At 36.0% G+C, this 20,307-nt stretch overlaps 1 protein-coding gene across 1 annotated transcript in view; it reads right to left on the reverse strand.

Moving 5' to 3' along the window:
- Positions 1-9,561: 9,561 nt before the first annotated feature.
- Positions 9,562-20,307, reverse strand: part of Galk (N-acetylgalactosamine kinase) — a 75,631-nt gene continuing 64,885 nt past the window's right edge. The window contains exons 6-7 of the mRNA XM_090390378.1: positions 17,881-18,107; positions 9,562-9,805 (exon numbers count right to left, since the gene is read on the reverse strand). Coding sequence (XP_090246504.1) covers positions 9,640-9,805; positions 17,881-18,107 — 393 coding nt within the window. The 3' untranslated portion in view covers positions 9,562-9,639. The remainder of the gene's footprint in view (positions 9,806-17,880; positions 18,108-20,307) is intronic.

The raw sequence follows: 20,307 nt of genomic DNA on the forward strand, positions 1-20,307 counted from the left end.
TCACACCACCATTGTTAAGTAAATAAAACTGTTAATGGGAAGTGTTGCTAATTTTATTTGGTGACATAGCATACATGTTTCAGTAACTATGTATTGAAACAGACAATAAGACAACTTAGAAATAAATAAATGAATAATAAAAAAACATGTCATAATGAAAAATGTATAATAAGCTTGTAACTTGGCAGAGTCTTAAAACTACCTACCCTATTAGCACTCTCACTGGGGGGGGGGATATTTTTTAATGCTTGTAGCATTTCAAGCTTCAAATTTGATTGCAATATCTTCAACTTTTTTCTTGGTTCAAGTCAAGTAATGATGATATGATTGGATTTGTTGAGACATGGTGCCACTCAGATAAGAGATAAGTAATGATGATATGATTGGATTTGTTGAGACATGGTGCCACTCAGATAAGAGATGAATTTCATTTTAGTGAATATTGCATGAATGGGTGTGGTGTAGTGTGCAGTAAAGGGAAGATGATAGGGTATGTTGGCCCAAATGGGCTAATTAGTGTGACTGTCTCATTATGGGCAACCTCACCCTAACTCATAGACAGAAAACCAACAGCAGGCAGTGATCACAGTATTGTGAAATAGGTTGTCTAAAGAAACCAATGTGGTCAAAGGTTAGGGCAAAGCTTCAATTTGGTCAAAAAGGTAGCTATGATGGCATGAGTTATTTCTTGAGCTCAATTAACCTACTATATGCCATTTGATACAAAAGTGCTATAAGATGCCATTAGATACAAACATGCTATTCAAGGGACTTATCCTTGAACATGTAGAGATAAAATGAGTAAATCTGAAGATTTACTCATTTTATATATCTCTATTTCCCTAACCAGGAACTGGTCTTAATACTCCTTATAAACCAAACTTTAGTTACCAAAAATCTTTTGAAGTGTAATACTGTTATAAAAATATCGATCTCATTCTGTTATTTGTTCAAAGAACGAGACCATGATTTTGATAACATATTTCTTGGCATATAATGATTGTTTCATTCTTTCCCTTCCTCTGACTAATCTGAACTTTTCACTTACATATGGTTCACTAAATTAGATGAATATACTTTTAGGAAGCAATTACCTGATGACAAAGTGGAGAAGGGAAAAAAAAAAAGTCAAGTTTTTTTATGTATATATTAAGTATTTTCATAGAACTATGGTTGGCAGTTTTCCCCAATTAAAGTGTCTGTTTAACTTTGATGGGTTGCCAACCTTTCAGGTAGGCTGTATCAGGTTCACTCGCAAGATCTCTTGTACTAGTGGTGAACTGAAATTTGGATTTATAAAGCTTAGCTTCACTTAAATCTCAAAATACAGAAACATCTTCCTGTCTTCTTTTTGGACTTTTATAGCAGTGTGTCTAACTGAAACGATAAAATGAGATTTTATAATCATTTAATTTTTTATGGATTTGCTCTTCTGATTTATATACTTTTGTTAGAAGAAAAACACAGGCAAAGAAATGAAAGCTAAAATTTATTATTTCCACATCCAAATTTTAATTTTCCACAATGTTTTTGTAAGTTTTATAAGTATAACAATAAATATTACCAAATATTTATCACCAAAAATGATATACATTTTAAATATTGGAATTAATAACACATTTTATATTAATATAACAAAACATATTATACCATGCCTGTTTATATAAGTATAGTTCATTTTGTTTTAATTTTGATGCAGACAGTTGGGAGTGGCTTTTGTCTTTCCTTCTCTCAAAAACAGCCACCTCCTTTGTTGGCACAAACCGTCAAGCACGTAATTGCTTAGCTGAGCAGGGTATCTTGTAATCAAGCCAAAAGAGGAAGGGAAAACACAGAGGGAGAAGGTTAAATTCCATCCTCCAGAAATTATATAGCTTAAATGAGAAATTATTAAAATATGAAAAGTAAATAATTACGTGTTAATTTTTACTTCCCTGTTTGATTTTCATGGAAAGCTCAAACAGCCAAATGGATGGAAGGTACACAAAAGTGTACCTTTTGTGTACCTTCCATAATTGCTGTTCCAAAATTTGATTTAATTAAATGTCAGTTTAACTTTAAGCTGCTGCTACTAAATATAACATATCAACACAATAGACTCTGCTAACCAGGAACTGGAAATAACGTGGATATGTGGAATGCAACATTTTAGGTGCATTCAATTTTGCCCTACCCCTTTTGCTTTGATTAATAGATGTGAAAAGTAAATCTAGTTATCTCCTTATCAATTAATTACTAGCTTTATAAAATTGTATAATACGGGGTGTCCCAAAAGTCACTATCTATTTGGCTAAATAGAATTTTCATAAAAATGTCCAAATGACATGATTATATGCATATTTTTCTACAAAATATAGGTATTTACATTGTTGTACAACCTTTCATAATTTATTATTATTTTTTCTTCCCAGACCCATACCATTAGTGATGAATGTGCAAGAATGTATTTATGTAGTAACATGTAGGATAAGAGGAATGATACATAATGAAATTTGCAAGAAAGTTTCACAAAATGAGTTCTACAGACAAAGCAATTCATGACCTCAGGGTGAAGTTTAAGCAAACTGGATCTATGCATGATGACATAAGACCCCGTGCAGGTGAAACTGTGTGCCATGTCTTCAAGGAGGATCAACAATTATTGGATTTGGATGCATCGTGCAGATTGGGCATTCCAAAATCAACAGTTCACAGCATCTAATGTTCTAACCTGCATAAAAAGCCCTACCACATTCAAATTTTTCATTACTTGCATGAGGAGGACTATCCATGAAGAGCAACAATGTGTGCCAATCTTTGCGATCAAATTAACATAACTGTCACATCTGGTCAGAGATAAAACCAACCGAAGTCATCAAATGGGAAATAGACTCGCCAAAAGTGAATATAACAGGCCGTTTTTCTTTGCAGAGGCTACAGTTACAGGAACCATTTACCTTGACATGCTCCAACAATTCCTTGAACCCCAACTTCAACAGGATGGTATTTTCGGAACTGTAGTCTTTCAGCAGGATGGGGCACCATGCCATTATGCAAAAATTGTTCAAGACTACCTCAACAATCGTTTTCCCAATCAGTGGATTGAGGTAGTGAACAATTTTTGCATAATTTCATTATTTTGATGAACAGAGTGTGTTAGTCTTATGTTTTTATAGTTTAACTGATGTTGATATTGCCTTTGAAATTCACCTTATTTAGATGGTGACTTTTGGGACACACCCTCTTCCCATATAATATTTTTAAAGTTTCTCTTCACAAGTGACTCTTACGTAAATACATGCAAAGCATGCACAGACTCTAAAGTTAACACTACTACATTAAAACTGCATTTAAGCTATAAATTTCTATTTGTCTGATTTGAATTAAATGTGGAATGGCTAACACCTCAACAAATATTTGTAAAAGGCTCAAATCATGAAAATATGTCCACTGGGACTCCTCAAGTTGTTACTTGCAGACAAACATGGCAAAGACAAGGTCTAAGTGAATATATATATATATATATATATATATATATATATATATATATGCACAGCCCATACTCAACTATCACTTTAGTATATCTATTGCATTAATTCAGTTACAATGTAGTTTTGAACTCCCCTGTGTCTAGCCATGCAGAGTATAAATGGAAATTTATTTAATGAAAACACCAATGCTTACCTGAAAATTAAGTGCTACAGGTGCAAGTTAAAAGAAAAAGTATTACGAAGAGGAAGAAACTACTATTCTCCCCAACAGTAACTGACCATTAATCTAATTTATCTAAAATTTTAGATGATTTGTTTTATTAAATGCAATAGTTGGAAATTGCTTTAGATCTCAAGAATTAATAAGAAACTCTACTTAAGTGCAATTCAGAAAAACTGTATTGCAACAATTATTTGGGAAGTGGGGGCTGCTTATGTAGTGCCATCACACATTTTACTCAGTTACTTGGTTTATGTTTTCAATTTACAAATATCCTTCCTCTTATGACCTGGTAACAAGATTCTGCATAGATCCATAATTTCATTATTTTGATGAACAGTTCGTCTGTTAGTCTTATGTTTTTATAGTTTAACTGATGTTGTATTTTACTGTCAATAAACCAAGCACTAAGTTATAAACAAATAGTCACTAAGTTATAAACGAATAGTCAATTTTTTTTTTGTACATTTATACATCTTAATCCTTCTCAAAAATAGCCCATCTTTTTCAGAGCCATCACTACCTCTCCTTCCCCTATCAAGAAACATTTCCGAACAATGCATCTGCACAATCAACAAAAATCATATTATGTTCTGTGACAAAAGATGCAAACAACATTAAGCATGTATGAAATGCTACCTCTAATTTTGTATTTCCTTTGATACACTGCATGTTCTCCTTATATTTTTTGTTTGCAAATGTCTACACTGCATTTTCCATCACTTGAGGTTGAGGAAAAAAAAAAAAAAAAAAAAAACACCCCCTTGCCTATATATCTTCTAAAATTTTACATTGTATCCCTTTGGCACCTTATGACATTTTTAATTGGCTTTGCACTGCAACGTACAGGCAAGCCCCCCCCCCATATAGCACGGTACTTCTACAACACAGTTTCACTCTGACACAATTGATAAATTTCACTCTAACATGGTTTGAGAATTGGAAGTCTCGCATAGCACGGTATTTTTGAACTTTTGTGCTGCGAAAACCCTGCTATCATGTTAGACGTAATTTTCGACGTTTCCATTCCTTGTGAATCTCTGCTGTTGATTCGCTAGTCGTTATCGACTCGTGATATTTTTCCAAACACACTGGAGGCCACTACCATAAAACAAAAACAATTTGCAGTTTCCAGTTCATTGGGCTTTTCTGTTAGTGTAATCAACTGTAAATGGGTAGTAAACTTGATCTTGCATTTGCTATAGTACCGATAGCTGGAATGCTGTGGGTTTTCACGTTATTATGGTGAAATGTGTTTCCCCTTCCATGAAATATTCAATCATATAAAAAACAAATTTTCTGAAACTCATTACTCCGTATCTCACTTGTACTTATCATGTTCTTTGTTAATAATTGCTTATCATTTTTACTGTTTTAATTTTTTACAACCAAAAAGAAAAAGTCAGTGAGCAGAAATATCAATTAGTGTGTACATATTACAGTACGTATTAATTAAGCTATATATTTTGCTAACTGGAAAATATTCTTCCGATTTTCACGTATCATTTAACTTTGTTAATTGGTAGGGTAATAAAGTTAAATTTGTGCTTTGTATCTTTAAAGTAGGGGTCCATTGTATTTTGTTAGGTTCTGTACTATTCAACTTGTGCTTATTTGAAACCATAAAAATTTTGACTTTGAAACATGCAGTTTATGACTTAAAGAGAGCAGAAGGTACATGAAATCTAGATGCTGCAGAAGAGATTGTGCTTAGCAGCAATGAAGAGGAAGAAAATTAAATTAACATATATTATCTGACATATAAGTATCACAGTTTAAGGTTTGTTCAGTTATTACTATTTAACTTACTACTATTATTAAAATAAAGTTAAAATATTAAGTTATTACTATTATAAAAATTAAATTTCGGATAGTTTAAAAAAAAATGGCGTATTTTTGTTAGCTTTTGGAAGTACCCCCCCCCCCTTTTCTACTGTTTCTTAGTCCCGTATAACAGTTTCTCATTACAGAAGATTTTGTAGGAACCAAACTACCGTGTCGTACGAGGGCTACCTGTACAATAAACTGGTCACATACTACAGAAAATAAGGCTATTGTCCTGCATTTTTATTTTACAGTGCAGACTGGCACTCCTGACAACCAATTTCTTAATGAAAATAAGCAAAAATTTGCAAGTTTTTTCTTAAAAATTCCAATTTTAATGTAGTGTTAATATTTTTTCTTTTGCAAAAAGAAAAAGATGGAGAAAAACAGAATTTTTGTAAAAATCTGGAGAACTATCATGAAACACTGTCAACCAACTATACAGGGTGATTCAAAAAGGACTTTACAACTTCGTAAGTGTATAGAAATTTATTCAGGAGACAATTTAGTGAACTGTCATATTATAGCAAAAAAACATCAAGTTTTACCTAGAACAGTCATTTTGGTTCAATGTGATTGCCATTGCTGATAAGGCAGACATCCCATCTGAACTAAAATTTCCTCCCAAACACGACGTAACATATCCAGCGTAACTTCGGCGGTGATTTTAGTTTTGAGCTCTGCAAGATTGGTAGGTAAGGATGGAACAAACACTATCTTTAATGAAACCCCATAGAAAAAAAGTCTAGAGGTGTCAAATCTAGGGAGAGAGGTGGCCATGCTCAACCAATCCACCGACCTGGGAAAAGGTTATTGGAAAGTAGCCATTTTTGAAATGCAAGCCACTGGCACTCGCAGTGACGGAATTTGGTACTACAGCACTACGTCGGTAAAACTTTGTTTTTTGCCACAATATGACAGTTCAATAAATTATGTCTCCTGAATAAATTTTTATACACTTACGAAATTGTAAAGTCCTTTTTGAATCGCCCTGTATTATGATGGCCAGACTGAGTCAAATCAAATAAAAACTGGTTCTACATCATAAACTTGGAGTTAGCAGCTATACATTAACAATGAAATAAAAGGTTAGGTAAGTGGATAAATATTCTTCATGAACTACTTTAATAATCAGGTTTTTCAAAACACTAAGCAACTAGGGAATCTTCCAAAGTCACCTGGACATTTTATACAGGCAACCAATGAAATGATTTATAAAAAAACAAGCAATGGGGAAAAAAATAAAAAGTTAAATACTTTAAGTTCATTGTTATCAGCATGCTTTTGATCACAGAACAAACAAATCAGGCACTGATATTATCTACTTAGGAAAGGTTCCTAAACTTTGAGGATATAACCTTTATAACTGGTTATTTGTTTGAGTTAAGTACTGTATAATTTTACATCCCTGTTTTAAAACTGCTTGCAATACATTACAATATAGCATCACCAACATAAAAAAAAATGTATGATCTAGAGATTTATAACATTGGTCAGCAAGATTTTTACCTCTACTAATATCTGCTGCTTTCAGTCAATTTTTGTGTAGATTTCAACAATAATTCTTAATTTCATATCACATACTACATATAATACACATATCTTACAATTTAAGGAAACAGGTATGACACTGATATTTTGTTTTTTTCCTGCAAATAATACTATTTGCATGTAGTCATAGATGGCAGTAATGTTGGGGAGAGTTAACATGTCTGCCTACCTCTCACCTGTCTCTTTCGGTAACAGAACAGTTGTATTGACAATATATGTGCAGTTTGTCTGTTGGATATAGTTTCTTCCATGTTTTGCTTAACATTGTACTGTTAAAATATTTAAGCAAAAGTAAAGGAAGTGTCTGCATCGCACAGACAATTTTTTCCACATATGTATTCTTTCCCGATGTCAGCTTAAAACAAAAATCCAGAGGAAGAAAATCTTTAACATTACTAAATGGGCATATTCTTTGTACTCTGGTTGCAAGATTGAAAAGGCCAGAATTTGGGCTCTAAATGTCCTGTGTTATCTGCAGCACAAATCTGAGGATGTAGTTAACTGAGAAAATTAACAGAACTACCTTTTGCTGTTCCTGTGGAGGAGAACTGTACAACCACACTGACAATTGTGGTTGTACAACCACACTGACAATTGCTTTCTGCATAACAACAATATGAGATGTCCAAAAAAGCAAGCATAGCATAGCATCAAATATCCTAATGTCTGCAATAAGGTCTTCTCCACATAATGAAGACTTGTCAATACCAGATTACAACAATCACTGGACAAAGAAAACAGTAATCAATATAGCGAGGATTCTTGTGTTGTCCATATGCTGGACGGTCCACTTCGAGAGATTTGAATGACTTATTTATCATGATTTAAACTTGCCTAAAGGGCAACCATGGTTTCCTGGTTCTAGCATATAGCAGTGAAAGTTATTTGAAGCAGGAACTAAAATTAGTTTTCTGAACAAACTGGGACTGTCTTTTTCTACTGAATGGTATATATACTTATTGATGCCTAAAAGAATAAGTTTAAAAGCCGTTATGCTGTGCAATGGCACTGCATTCCCATCAGTTTCCTCTGCTTCATGCTGTAGGCTTGAAAAAAATATAAGAAGGTATGTCCAAGATCCCGAGCGCAATAAAATATCACGACTTTGCTTGAAATGTCCATGGTAATCTTAAGGTAGTCTGATTACTCACTGGTCTACAGGGAGGTTTCACAAAATAATGTTGTTTTCTATGTTTATGTGACAGTCATGCAACAGAAAAGCAACATGCATCAGTGGGAAAGGGGAGGAATTTTTACCAAGGAGAAGTAAAGTGTTCCACTGAGTGAACCAAAAAACAAAACATTTTAACACCTTTTTTTATAAAGCTTGGATTAATGAAGAATTTTGATTAAAGTATTTTAAAATGAACATGGCACATTCTTAAAAATAGCATATGTATTATTGTAAGCTATTTTGGAATTGGTTGTTCATTAAGTTACTAAAATTTTGGTATACGTTTAAATGAAACATCAGAGACATAATTTTGGTATTTGTGGAATCAGTGGTTCAATTTCCTATAGAACTTGTAACTTCTTCAGAGGTACAAATTTTTATTTATTGATTTTATTGTTGACCAACAGTGCAATTTTTGCCATTTTTGGATCAAATTAGAGTACTGTTAAGATGGAGAAAATGTATATGGTATGGTTAGGTGGGTTATGGTTACTGCGGAGGCATAAAGATGACAGTTATTCCCCAAATTGAGTTTGCAATGTACTCACTTAGTCATAGATATTCTTTGAAACAATTTTAGTGATGCATTTTGAATTAATGAAAATCTGTAATTGACCCTGGCAACAGAATTTTAGAACTGTTACAATTACAAAAGGTGGCATTTACAAATTAGCGTTACTACAATACTTTTTTTCAGTCTCTCTCTCTCACACACACACACACACACAGTAATTTGTTCTGCGAGAACAACTATTATTTCTAAATGATCAAACTCCTCTGACCATATGGCCACTGCAAAGTATAAACTGTTTATCTAGATGAATGTAAACTTGTTTTGTAGTAGTCATTTTATTTAACAACAAATGTGTGTATCATTATAATCAATTATATTTAATTTAAATATAATTACATTCTTATTCAATTACAATTTTAAATAGTTAAACATTAACATAAAAAAAGTACATCTGTGAAGAAAGGTCCATTACCTTGATCCACAATGTAATCCATCCTTATTACATAACTATGGAAAATGATTTTCAAAATCATTAATTGTTACACGAGGGATGCCTGTATAGGAAATAAACTGAAATACTAATTCATATTTCTAATGTATATGAACCACTAAAAGATTACTATAAATTTTAAAATTAATCTTACAGATATGAACAATGAGTTTCTAAAAATCTTTACTACTTGTAGAAATTAATAAAATAAATAGATGTAGTCACAAAATATCAGCAGAGAGCAGTATCCAACTAAAATCATTTTATTTTTTAAAAAATAAATTTATATAGTTTCATAAAAGTAACTGCCAGCTTCAAACAAAATATTTGCCAAACTATCAGTTCTTCCTAAGATATGCATATTAACATGTAACTATAAATAGTTCTATACAGACTTTAAACCATATAAATGCAAGCTCCACCTCCTGGTTGAGTAGGAAATATGCTGTATTCCATCATTTCCAATCTCGTAGGCACTCTGACATAGAACTGTTTTTTAACTTGCACTATAAAGTCATCTACCTTGGAAGAATGTACAAGTGATACACTACATCCTCCCCACCTGATTAAAAAAAAAAAAAAAAAAAAAGTTTCCAATAAATATCAATTACATGGACTTTTCAAGTCATTTGACAATAATTATGTGGCCTCAATTAAGAATTTATTAAGTGTTACTCTCTGACCCAAACTTTGAAGGAACGTTGTACTACATTAAATAAAACTTTGAATTTCTATTAGTTGCCATCACAGCTCTATGAACGTTTAGTGCCAAACTGGTTCCATATAATCTAAATCATGTGGAAAGTTAGGTTAGAGAAAATTTGTGTTGGCAAAAATGAAGTGTTGGATAAAAATGGTGTATACAGTGCTCCCTGTAGGACTACAAATGTCCTGTTTGCAATTGGTGTCAGAAAACCCAAAACCAAGCGATTTTGCTAGTTTTTGATGTACAAGGTTGGCTGACAACTGCAGTATACAGTCGATAGCCTTGCAATCTCTCTCTCTCTCTCTCTCTCTCTCTCTCTCTCTCACGTAATCTTTTGTATTTATAATCCTACAGTGCTACACTATTTGGTATTTTAGTCTTCAATTCTGCCCATACATGATAAGAGGGAGTATATGACGAGAGCCTTTTCTATAAATCGGCCCTGGAAAGATTGTGCAAGGCTCAAGGGGTAGCATTACAAGGACTAACAGATTAACAGTAGCCACTGGCAGAGGTGAAAGTGATTCTTGCACTGCTTCTATTGGAATGAGCTGGAGAAAAAGATGCAGGGTATTTCAGAGACAGCTGGGAGTCATTGCAGTACAAGTAAACACATGGGTTGTGTTAGGGTAGCTAAGAATAGGAACAGGTGCATGTATAACTTGTGTATACACCAATGCTAGGAGTTCGGTAAATAAATTTGAGGTATTGCTCAAAACATCAAAGGCAGATATTGTTGGGATATCAGAGACGTGGTGTCACACAGATACAATGTGTACAGGAAGGGTTATGTTATTTGTTAAGAAACACACAAAATCCAAGGAAGTGAAGCCAGTCAACATCGCTGGACAGCGGCAGTGTCGAGTCAGTTTGGTGTGACATAAGCATTGGGAGATCAAAATTGAGAGTAAGAGTGTGTTATAGAGTTAATGACTCTTATGAGTATAATAAGAAACTGTACAGGAAAACAGAGTGGGCCAGTAAATCAGATAATCATATAATGGGAGATTTTAATTTCCCAGATATTGACTGGAATTTGTGGGTTGGTCACTCACATACTAGCAAGGTTTTTGTGGATTTATCGGATTGTTTTCTACATCAGCATGTTTGGGAGGCAACTAGAGGGAGTAATACTCTTGATTTGATTCTCAGTAGTGATTCTTCGTGCATTAAGAATCTGTAGATAAAGGAACCACTAGGAGGCAGTGATCACAGTGTGCTGAAGTGGGATTTATTTAAAGATTTAATTACCATCAGGGGTAATTACTACCAGAGGTAAATGGAAGGGTTTTTGCTTTTGTAAAGGCAACTACGGTGGTCTGAGACAGTATTTAAATTCTATACGGTGGGACCAACTGATGCTATCATGTTACCAACAGCAAATTCAAAAAGGGAAGCATTCAAAGAATTTATCTTGGAAGCTACTAGGCTTTAAGTACCAATTAAGAAATATTGTTCAAGGTTTAGGCCTAAATGGATGTCAGATGAACTAATGAGATGTGGCAGAGAAGAAAAATGCATGGGATAAATTAATGGGTGACATGGAAACCTATAATAGATATAAGCTGGGCTGTAACCAAGTCACATAGGAGATTAGGCAGCCAAAGGCAGATTAAGAGAAATCTTTGGCAAAGGATGCAAAGAAAAACAACAAAGAGTTCTTTACCTATGTAAACTCTAGAAGGAAAGGGATGAATCAGGTCGGTCCACTGGATATTGATGGTTCAACTGTTTATGATCCTGCTCAGGTGGCTAACAAACTAAATGAGTATTTTGCATCTACATTCACACGAGTTATTCAGGGAAGGGAATGCCAGAGGTGAATTAAACTCTGTTAGTGAGCTACATGATTTTGTAATAACTGAGAGCAAAGTGGAGGAGAAATTGTTGAAGATAAAGATAAAAAAGGCAATGGGGGAAGATGGGATCTAACCAGTTATATTATGAGGCTTCCCTGGACTCAGGGGAGATACCCATGGACTGGAGATGTGCAAATGTGACCCAATTCACAAAGGAGGATCAAAGGGCAACTCAAGCAATTAGACCTGTTTAGGTTCCAGGAACATTAATGAGGGCACTGGTTAAAGAAGCACTGCATGATCATACAGACAAGACTTCAGTTATAGATCGGACACAGCATGATCTTGTTAAGGGGAAGTCTTGTCTGACCAATCTGATTGGATACTATGATGTGGTCACAAATGAACTGGATTTTTTTTTTTTTTTTTTTGATTTGGTAGTTATTGGCGCATCGGCTTCTGTGGCCATATTGCACCTCCCAAGGTTTTTGCAGTACTTTGATCCAAGCCCGAGGCGGGAATCGAACCCGCGACCTTTGGGTTGCCGGGCAGGTACTTTACCCACTCGGCTAGCCCGGTCGGCTGAACTGGATGCAGGGAATAACTTTGATATCATATATTTGGACTAATGTTATTAGTGGAGTCCCTCAAGGTTTGTTTTCTGTATTTATAAATGATATTGATGAAGGCATATCAAGCTTAATGTCCAAGTTTGCAGATGATATGAAGGTTGGCAGGGTCGGTAAGGACCCTAATGACAATCTGCTGCTGCAACATGATTTAGAAAAATTGAGTAGATGGGCTGAGAAGTGGCAAATGAAGTTTAACATTGACAAATGTAAAGTTCTACATATGGGAAGTAATAACCCCAGAGTAACATATCAACTCTGTGGTACTACACTGACAGTGGTAGAGAACGAAAAGGACCTGGGGTAATTGTGCAGGCAGATATGATGTTTTCTGAGCAGTGCAGATGGTTTGCAAGGGTATCTCATGGTGTCTTGCTAATGATATACAAGAATTTTTCTAGCAGGGATAAGGTGATTATCCCCTTGCATAAGGTAATGGCCAGGCCACGACTTGAGTACTGTATACAGGTCTGGAGGCCTCATTTTAAGGACGTTAGAGCTGTTGGAACGAGTACTGAGAAGGGCAACAAGGTTAGTGAATGGAACAAAAGTTTACAGTGTCCGGAGACTAGGCAACTGCAAGGTGCATAAAGCCTTGAATGGTTTGAGCATGATTAATGCTGATGGGATTCTTCCTCTTGCTCAGAATAATCACCTGAGAGGGCATAAATTCAAATTGAGGAAAGACAGATGTGCAGAGGATAGATGTGCAGAAGTTTGCCTTTAGCCAGAGTGTAGTTAATTGGTGGAACAGACTTCCATCCTTTGTTGTGGAAATTAATAGCCTAAATAAATTTAAGGCTGAGCTGGACAGGTATTTGGAATGAATGGAGGGTGAAATGGCAGTTTCTTTTTTTTTTTTTGGCTGATGCTGCATAAGCTTGCTTTCTTGCATCATATGCCTGTACTAATGCTAATGCTTTCTTGGGAAGAGCACCCCTTTGTTCCCCTTACCAGTCTTGTTGCCCTTCTCTGTACTAGTAGTGGCATGTGATGCAAGAAAGCATGGGTATGAGTTTATGCAGCATCAGCCAAAAAAAAAAAAAAAAATCACACCATTCGCTCCAAATGCCTGTCCAGTTCCTCCTTAAATTTATTCAACCTATCAACTTCCACAACGACAGATGGAAGTTTGTTCCAGCAATTAACCACCCGCTGGCTAAAGGCAAATTTAGACATCTATTCTACACATCTGTCTTTTCTTAATTTGAATTTATGCTCCCTTAGATTCGTAATTCTGAACAAGTGGAAGGATCCCATCAGAATTCAGCGTGCTCAACCCATTCAAGGCCTTATACACCTCCATCAGACCACCGCGCAGGTGCCTAGTCTCCAGCAATTTCCAGAACTTAAGCCTCTCTTGGTAAAAGAACCCCTTCGTTCCCCTCACCAATCTTGTTGCCTTTCTCTATACATGCTCAAGCAACTCTACATCCTTCCTAAAATGAGGCCTCCAGACCTGTACGCAGTACTCAAGGCGTGGCCTGATCATTGCCTTATACAGAGGGATAATCACATCCTTTTCCCTGCTAGCAAAATTCCTATATATCATTGACAAAACCCCATGACCTGCCCTGGCAGCCTGTCTGCATTGCTCAGAAAACTTCATATCTGCCTGCACAATTACTCCCAGGTATTTTTCATTTTCTACCATCTTAAGTGTAGTACCACACAGTTGGTATGTTTCTCTGGGGTTACTTCTACCCATATGCAGTACTTTGCATTTGTCAAGGTTAAACTTTAGTTGCCACTTCTTAGCCCATCTGCCCCAAATTTTCTAGATCCTGTTGCAGTAGCACACTGCCATTACTGTCATTGACAACCCTGCCAACCTTTGTATCATTTGCAAACTTTGACATTAAGCCTGATATACCTTCATCAATATCATCGATAAATATACAAAACAACTGTGGACCCAACACTGAACCCTGTGGGACTCCACTAATAACATTAGTCCACGAAGAGTAGCACCCATTAATTACCACCCTGTCTTCTCCCACTTAACCATCCTTTTATCCATTGTAGCAGTTACCCTTAATACCATTCTGCTCCAATTTGTACAATAGTCTTTCATGCGCAACAGTGTCAAAAGCTTTCCTGAAATCCAAATATATGATATCAATTATTTTTTGCATCCAGTTTCTTTGTAACCACATAATATCCTATCAAATTTGTCAGACAAGACTTTCCCTTAACAAACCCATGCTGTGTCTGAATTATTGCTGCAGCCTTGTCTAGATGATCCTGCAACGCATCTTTAACCAGTGACTCCATTATTTTTCGCGGAACAGAAGTTAAACTAACTGGTCTGTAATTACTCCTGTCACTCTTCGATCCCCTTTGTGAATTGGGGATAAATTTGCACATCTCCAGTCCGTGGGAACCTCCCCTGAGTCCAAGGATGCTCTCATAATTATGGCTAAGGGTTTGCTTAGTTGCTTTGCCGCCTCCTTTAATATAACTGGATAGATCCCATCCACCCCAGGTGCTTTTCTTATGTTTAACTTCAACAATTTCTCCTCCACTTTGCTCTCAGTTATTACAAAATCATTAAATATCCTGCTACAATTTGATAACCTTCTGCCATTTTCAAACCTTAATAATTCCTCATGTGTGAATGTAGATGCAAAATACTCATTCAGTTTGTTGGCTATCTGAGCAGGATCATCAACAGTTGAACCATCGATGTCAAGTGGACCAATCGCATCCATCCCCTTCCTTTTAGAGTTTATATAAGTAAAGAAATCCTTGCTGTTTTTCTTAGCATCTTTTGCCAAGGATTTCTCGTAATCTGCCTTCGCCTGCCTAACCTCCTTTGTGACCTGATTACAGACTAGCTTATATCTGCCATACGCTTCTCCCTTTCTATCCTGTCTATCCTTTCTGTACACATTGTACTCCCCAAATTCCAGTTCTGCTTCCTTATATCTATGTGACATCACTTCTCTGCTATCCCAACAATATCTGCCTTTGATGTCTTGACCAACACTTCAAATTCATCAAATTTATTTATTATACTTCTAGCACTGGTATACACGCTCCTATTCCTAGTTACCCTAACACATCCCCTCGCTCCAGGTCGCTCCTTATTCTAATAGAAGTTGTGCAAGAATCACCTTCACCTCTGTCTACGGCTACTGTTAAACTATTAGTCCTTGTATCCCCCTAAGCTATCAGTTTTCCGACCCACCTAACACTGCCTTGATAGCATCAGCAAATATTCTTGCACCCTTTCTATTTAAGTGTATCCCATCCCTGTAGAAGCAGTCTCTCCTGTTAGCAAGTAAAGACCAGGCTGAAAAAAATTCTATCCCATGAGCCTTGCACAATCTTTCCAAGGCCAAATTGATCGACAAGGCTCTCATCATATACTCTCTTCTATCATGCCTGGGCAGAATTGCAGACACTTTCAAATTCAACCTAATTCTCGGCTTTTGTTCAACAGTGATCTGTACTTGTTAAGTAATTCTGCCGGTCTCCTACTCTTAATATCATTAGTGCCAACGTGTACAACTATATCACCTTTTGTGCCCTTAAAAGATGATGATATGTTGGCCTCTGTAGCTGAGTGGGTAGGAGCACGAGTAGCACACGCTCTTTGAGTAGACTGGGGTTCGAGCCCCTGACTGCTGAATACGGTCGATCTGCCAACCCGCACTGGACCACCGTGGCAGATTATGGCCCATTTTTCCCTCAGCATGAATTGTTGAGGAGGCTTCCATCCTGCAGTGGGTTGATAATGGCTGCACTTTACTTTTACTTTATGTAGAAACAGATACACTGTTTCTACCAACTCTATATCCTTCCTAAAATGAGGCTTCCAGACCTGTACACAGTACTCAAGGTGTGGTCTGATTATTGCCTTATACAAGGGGATAATCGCATCCTTTTTCCTGCTAGCAAAATTCCTGTATATCATTTACAAGACCCCATGACCTACTCTGGCAGCCTTTCCGCACTCCTCAGAAAACTTCATATCTGACTGCACAGTTATCTCAGTGTCTCTTTCATTCTCCACTACCCTGAGTGTAACACCACCCAGTTGGTCCATTTCTCTAGGGTTAGTTACTGCTATCCATATGCAGTACTTTGCCAATATTAAACTTCAGTTGCCACTCAGCCCATCTGCCCAACTTTTCCAGATCCTGTTGCAGCAGCATATTTTCATTACTGTTATTAATAACCCTGCCAACCTCTGTATCATCTGCAAACTTTGATATTAAAGCTTGATATACCTTCATCAATATCACTGATAAATATATAAAACAACAATGGGCCCAACACCAAACCCTGGGGGACACCACTAATAACATTAGTCGACAAAGAGCAGCGTCCATTTATTACCACTCTGCCATCTCCCACTCAACCATCCCTTTATCCATTTCAGCAACTTGCCCTCAATGCCATACTGCTCCAATTTGTTAAGCAGTCTTCCATGTGCAACAGTATCAAAAGATTTCCTGAAATCCAAGTATATGATATCAAAATTATTTTTTGCATCCAGTTCCTTTGTGACCACATCATAGTATCCAATCAAATTGGTCAGACAAGACTTCCCCTTAACAAACCCATGCTGTGTCTGAATTATTACTGCAGTCTTGTCTAGATGTTTCTGCAATGCTTGTTTAACCAGTGACTCCATTATTTTCCCTGGAACAGAAGTCAAACTAACAGGTCTGTAATTACTCATGTCATCATTTGATCCTCCCTTTGTGAATTGGAGATACATTTGCACATTTCCGGTCCATGGGGACTTCGCCCCAAGTCCAAGGATGCTCTCATAATTATGGCTAAGGGTTTGCTTACTTCCTTTGCCGGCTGACCGGGCTAGCCGAGTGGGTAAAGTACCTGCCTGGCAACCCAAAGGTCGCGGGTTCGATTCCCGCCTCGGGCTTGGATCAAAGTACTGCAAAAACCTTGGGAGGTGCAATATGGCCACAGAAGCCGATGCGCCAACAACTACCAAATCAAAAATCAATCAATCAAAACTTCCTTTGCCACCTCTTTTAATATAACTGGATAGATCCCATCCACTCCAGATGCCTTTCTTATGTTTAACTTCAACAATTTCTCCTCCACTTTGCTCTCAGTAATTAGAAAAATCATTTAACTCCCTGTTAGAGTTTGATAAACATCTGGCCTTCTCCTCCTTGAATAACTCCTCATATGTGAATGTAGATGCAAAATACTCATTTAATTTAGATGCTATCTGAGAATGACCATCTACAATCAAACCACTTACTGTAGATGATGATGAATTATGTGTTACAGCTCTAGTATTTGTTAAGCTTTTTCTGTACATTTACCCAAGTTTTAAAGAAATACCTTATTTAATTTAAAAGGACTAACAGCATTTTTCTGGCTGAGATGTCTGTATACAGAAAAGTCAAAGAACTACTTCAAAATGAAGTATTCTAGGATGCACGTACATTTTAAATTCCTTTTATTTGAAAACATTTTCTGTTTTAAATAAAGCAAGATTTAAATAGCATAACAAACTTACCCAGCACCTGTTAGTCGAGATCCTATAGCCCCAGCCTTCAGAGCTGTTTCTACCAACTCATCAAGGTCCTGATGACTGCATTCATATAAATCCCGACAACTGTTATGGCTATCATTCATTAAGCTTCCAAGTTTATTAAGAGAATCAGGCGTCATTTCCTCAGCAATACTCTTAAACTGCCATACCCTATTAGCTTCCTGATACACATGCAATGCCCTCTGAAGCAGCTTAGAAAATAAACCAATATGAGTTAAGTTGTTAAAGTACATAAACAGGCTCCAGTTTTGGTGTACCTCTCATGAGTACATATTAAATCTACAGCTTTTATGTTTAGGCTCTGGGAGAGTCCTCAGAGCTTATACATGAAAATCATAAAAAATGTCTATTAATACAAGAATTTCCTTGAGATGTTTTCAGCAAATATTGCCATCTTTTATGTGCATTTTTCCAGATAACTGTAGACATAATTTATAACATAACAGCATGGAAAAAAAGTCTTCAAAATACAAAATCACACCTGTTAACCTTAGTCTTATGAATTGGGCTTACAAAAGTTGAAATTGAATAAATTCTTTAGGATTCAGATCCAGAAGTTCATGAAATTGAGTCAAGTGATACATAAAGTGATTAGAGAATAGTATTGCATCGAAAAAAGTAATGAAAAGTTTATTTTTAATTTTTTATAAATTTTAATTTGATTTTTAACAATAATTTCAATGCATAATGTTAGGCAATCAAGTCAAAGGCAAACATTAATATTTAAAAAGCATTTATGTATGAAATTTTCATTTTTGCAAAACTTCCAATCTTATATAAAAAAATAAAATAACTCTCCACACAACCTATTGCTAATGGAAAACAGTACCAGGAGTCCACTCAAAGGGTTAGATTATGCCTATATGATATTTACATTACAGTTAATTATTAAAATAAAAAGTTAATTCGAATTTATAGACGTCTCTTATTATTCCTAAGAAACAATGCAGCAGAATCCCTATTTAATCTTTCCATAGTAAGTACATTCCTTTTTCATGTGTGGACTCCGAAAAGCATGCATAGTGGTGGCCACATATATTGCATTACCCTCATGAGTTATCATTTCCTTAATAACTCCCTCTATGGGCAAAATTATGTCATCTCAATACACTATTATATCTTGTAAAACTAGTGTGGTATTACAACATCTTTCTGTAATATCAGAGTGGTATTGCATTATCTTGTTTATAAAAGTATTCATCTGCTACTATCTGTCTTCACTACCTATTCAGCAGCAGTATGGCATACACCACTCATTTAACTCCAGTTAACTCTGTGTATATTGTCTATAAATCGCATGTGTCCTGAGGTCGATTTTCTGTTTTGCTGGACAAAAAACCCCGAGTTTCAGGGAGAAAAACCATGCTACTCTCGTCCAATTAACTCAGTCACGTTGTGAAAAAGACCCATAAAAATTCCTCCTTTCATCGATGGGATTCGAACTCTGGTCTTTTCCAGCCAGTGTGGGCGATTCTATGAACTGTGCTACCCACGAGGGCTTCACAAGACATATCATCAAACCTTACCCTCCTATTTTTTTTTTTTTTTTTTTTGTTAGTTGTTGGCGCATCGGCTTCTGTGGCTATGAACCTCCCAAGGTTTTTGCACTACTCTGATCCAAGCCCAAGGCCAGATTCGAACCCGCGACCTTTGGGTTGTCAGGCAGGCTCTTTACCCACCCAGATAGCCCAGTCAGCCCCCTCCTATCGACGTAGCAAGTTCTACTATCGCACTGATTCTGTTTTCTGCCTGTTTGATCAAATTTCCTGAATGAACTGACACTGGCCATACATTTTTCCACATGCATTTAACATTGACGGTTTTACTTCTTTCAGCGATAGAGCTATGATTCCGTTACAGTCCACAATTCACGTTACAGTTCACATGGAAACATTAAAAAAATGTTTCCATGCCTCTATCACATCAATAGATTCGGAATCAAAATTTTTCCAAAATCCATTAACGATTTTCTGATGGAATGAGTTTTAAAGGTGGATATAATGCCTTGATATAACAGCTGAATGAAAGAAGCTGTATTAACTCAGTACAACTGTGGCAGTAGGAACATAACTTCAACGTTTGGATGGCCTGGTGTACTATTCAATAGTAATAAAATTTTGAAATTTAGATTTTTTCCACAAGTACAAGTTCAATAGCACAGAACATAACATGGGAATTTCCCAACAAAATACATACATGGATTTCTCAATAATTTTTTTTGACTTGCGAGTTACAGCAGGGATTCAAAAAGAATGGAAATTTTGAAAAATTACATCCAACATAATAGCATGGTTTTCACTGCTATTATATTGGATGTAAAAAAAAAAAAAGCTCAAAAATACCCTGTTATCCCTGTTATGCGAGGTTTACCAAAATTCTCTAACCATGTTA

Source organism: Mastigoproctus giganteus, chromosome 2 (genome assembly GCF_048544385.1).
Source record: "Mastigoproctus giganteus isolate SK-2022 chromosome 2, ASM4854438v1, whole genome shotgun sequence".
Lineage (NCBI taxonomy): Eukaryota > Metazoa > Arthropoda > Arachnida > Uropygi > Thelyphonidae > Mastigoproctus > Mastigoproctus giganteus.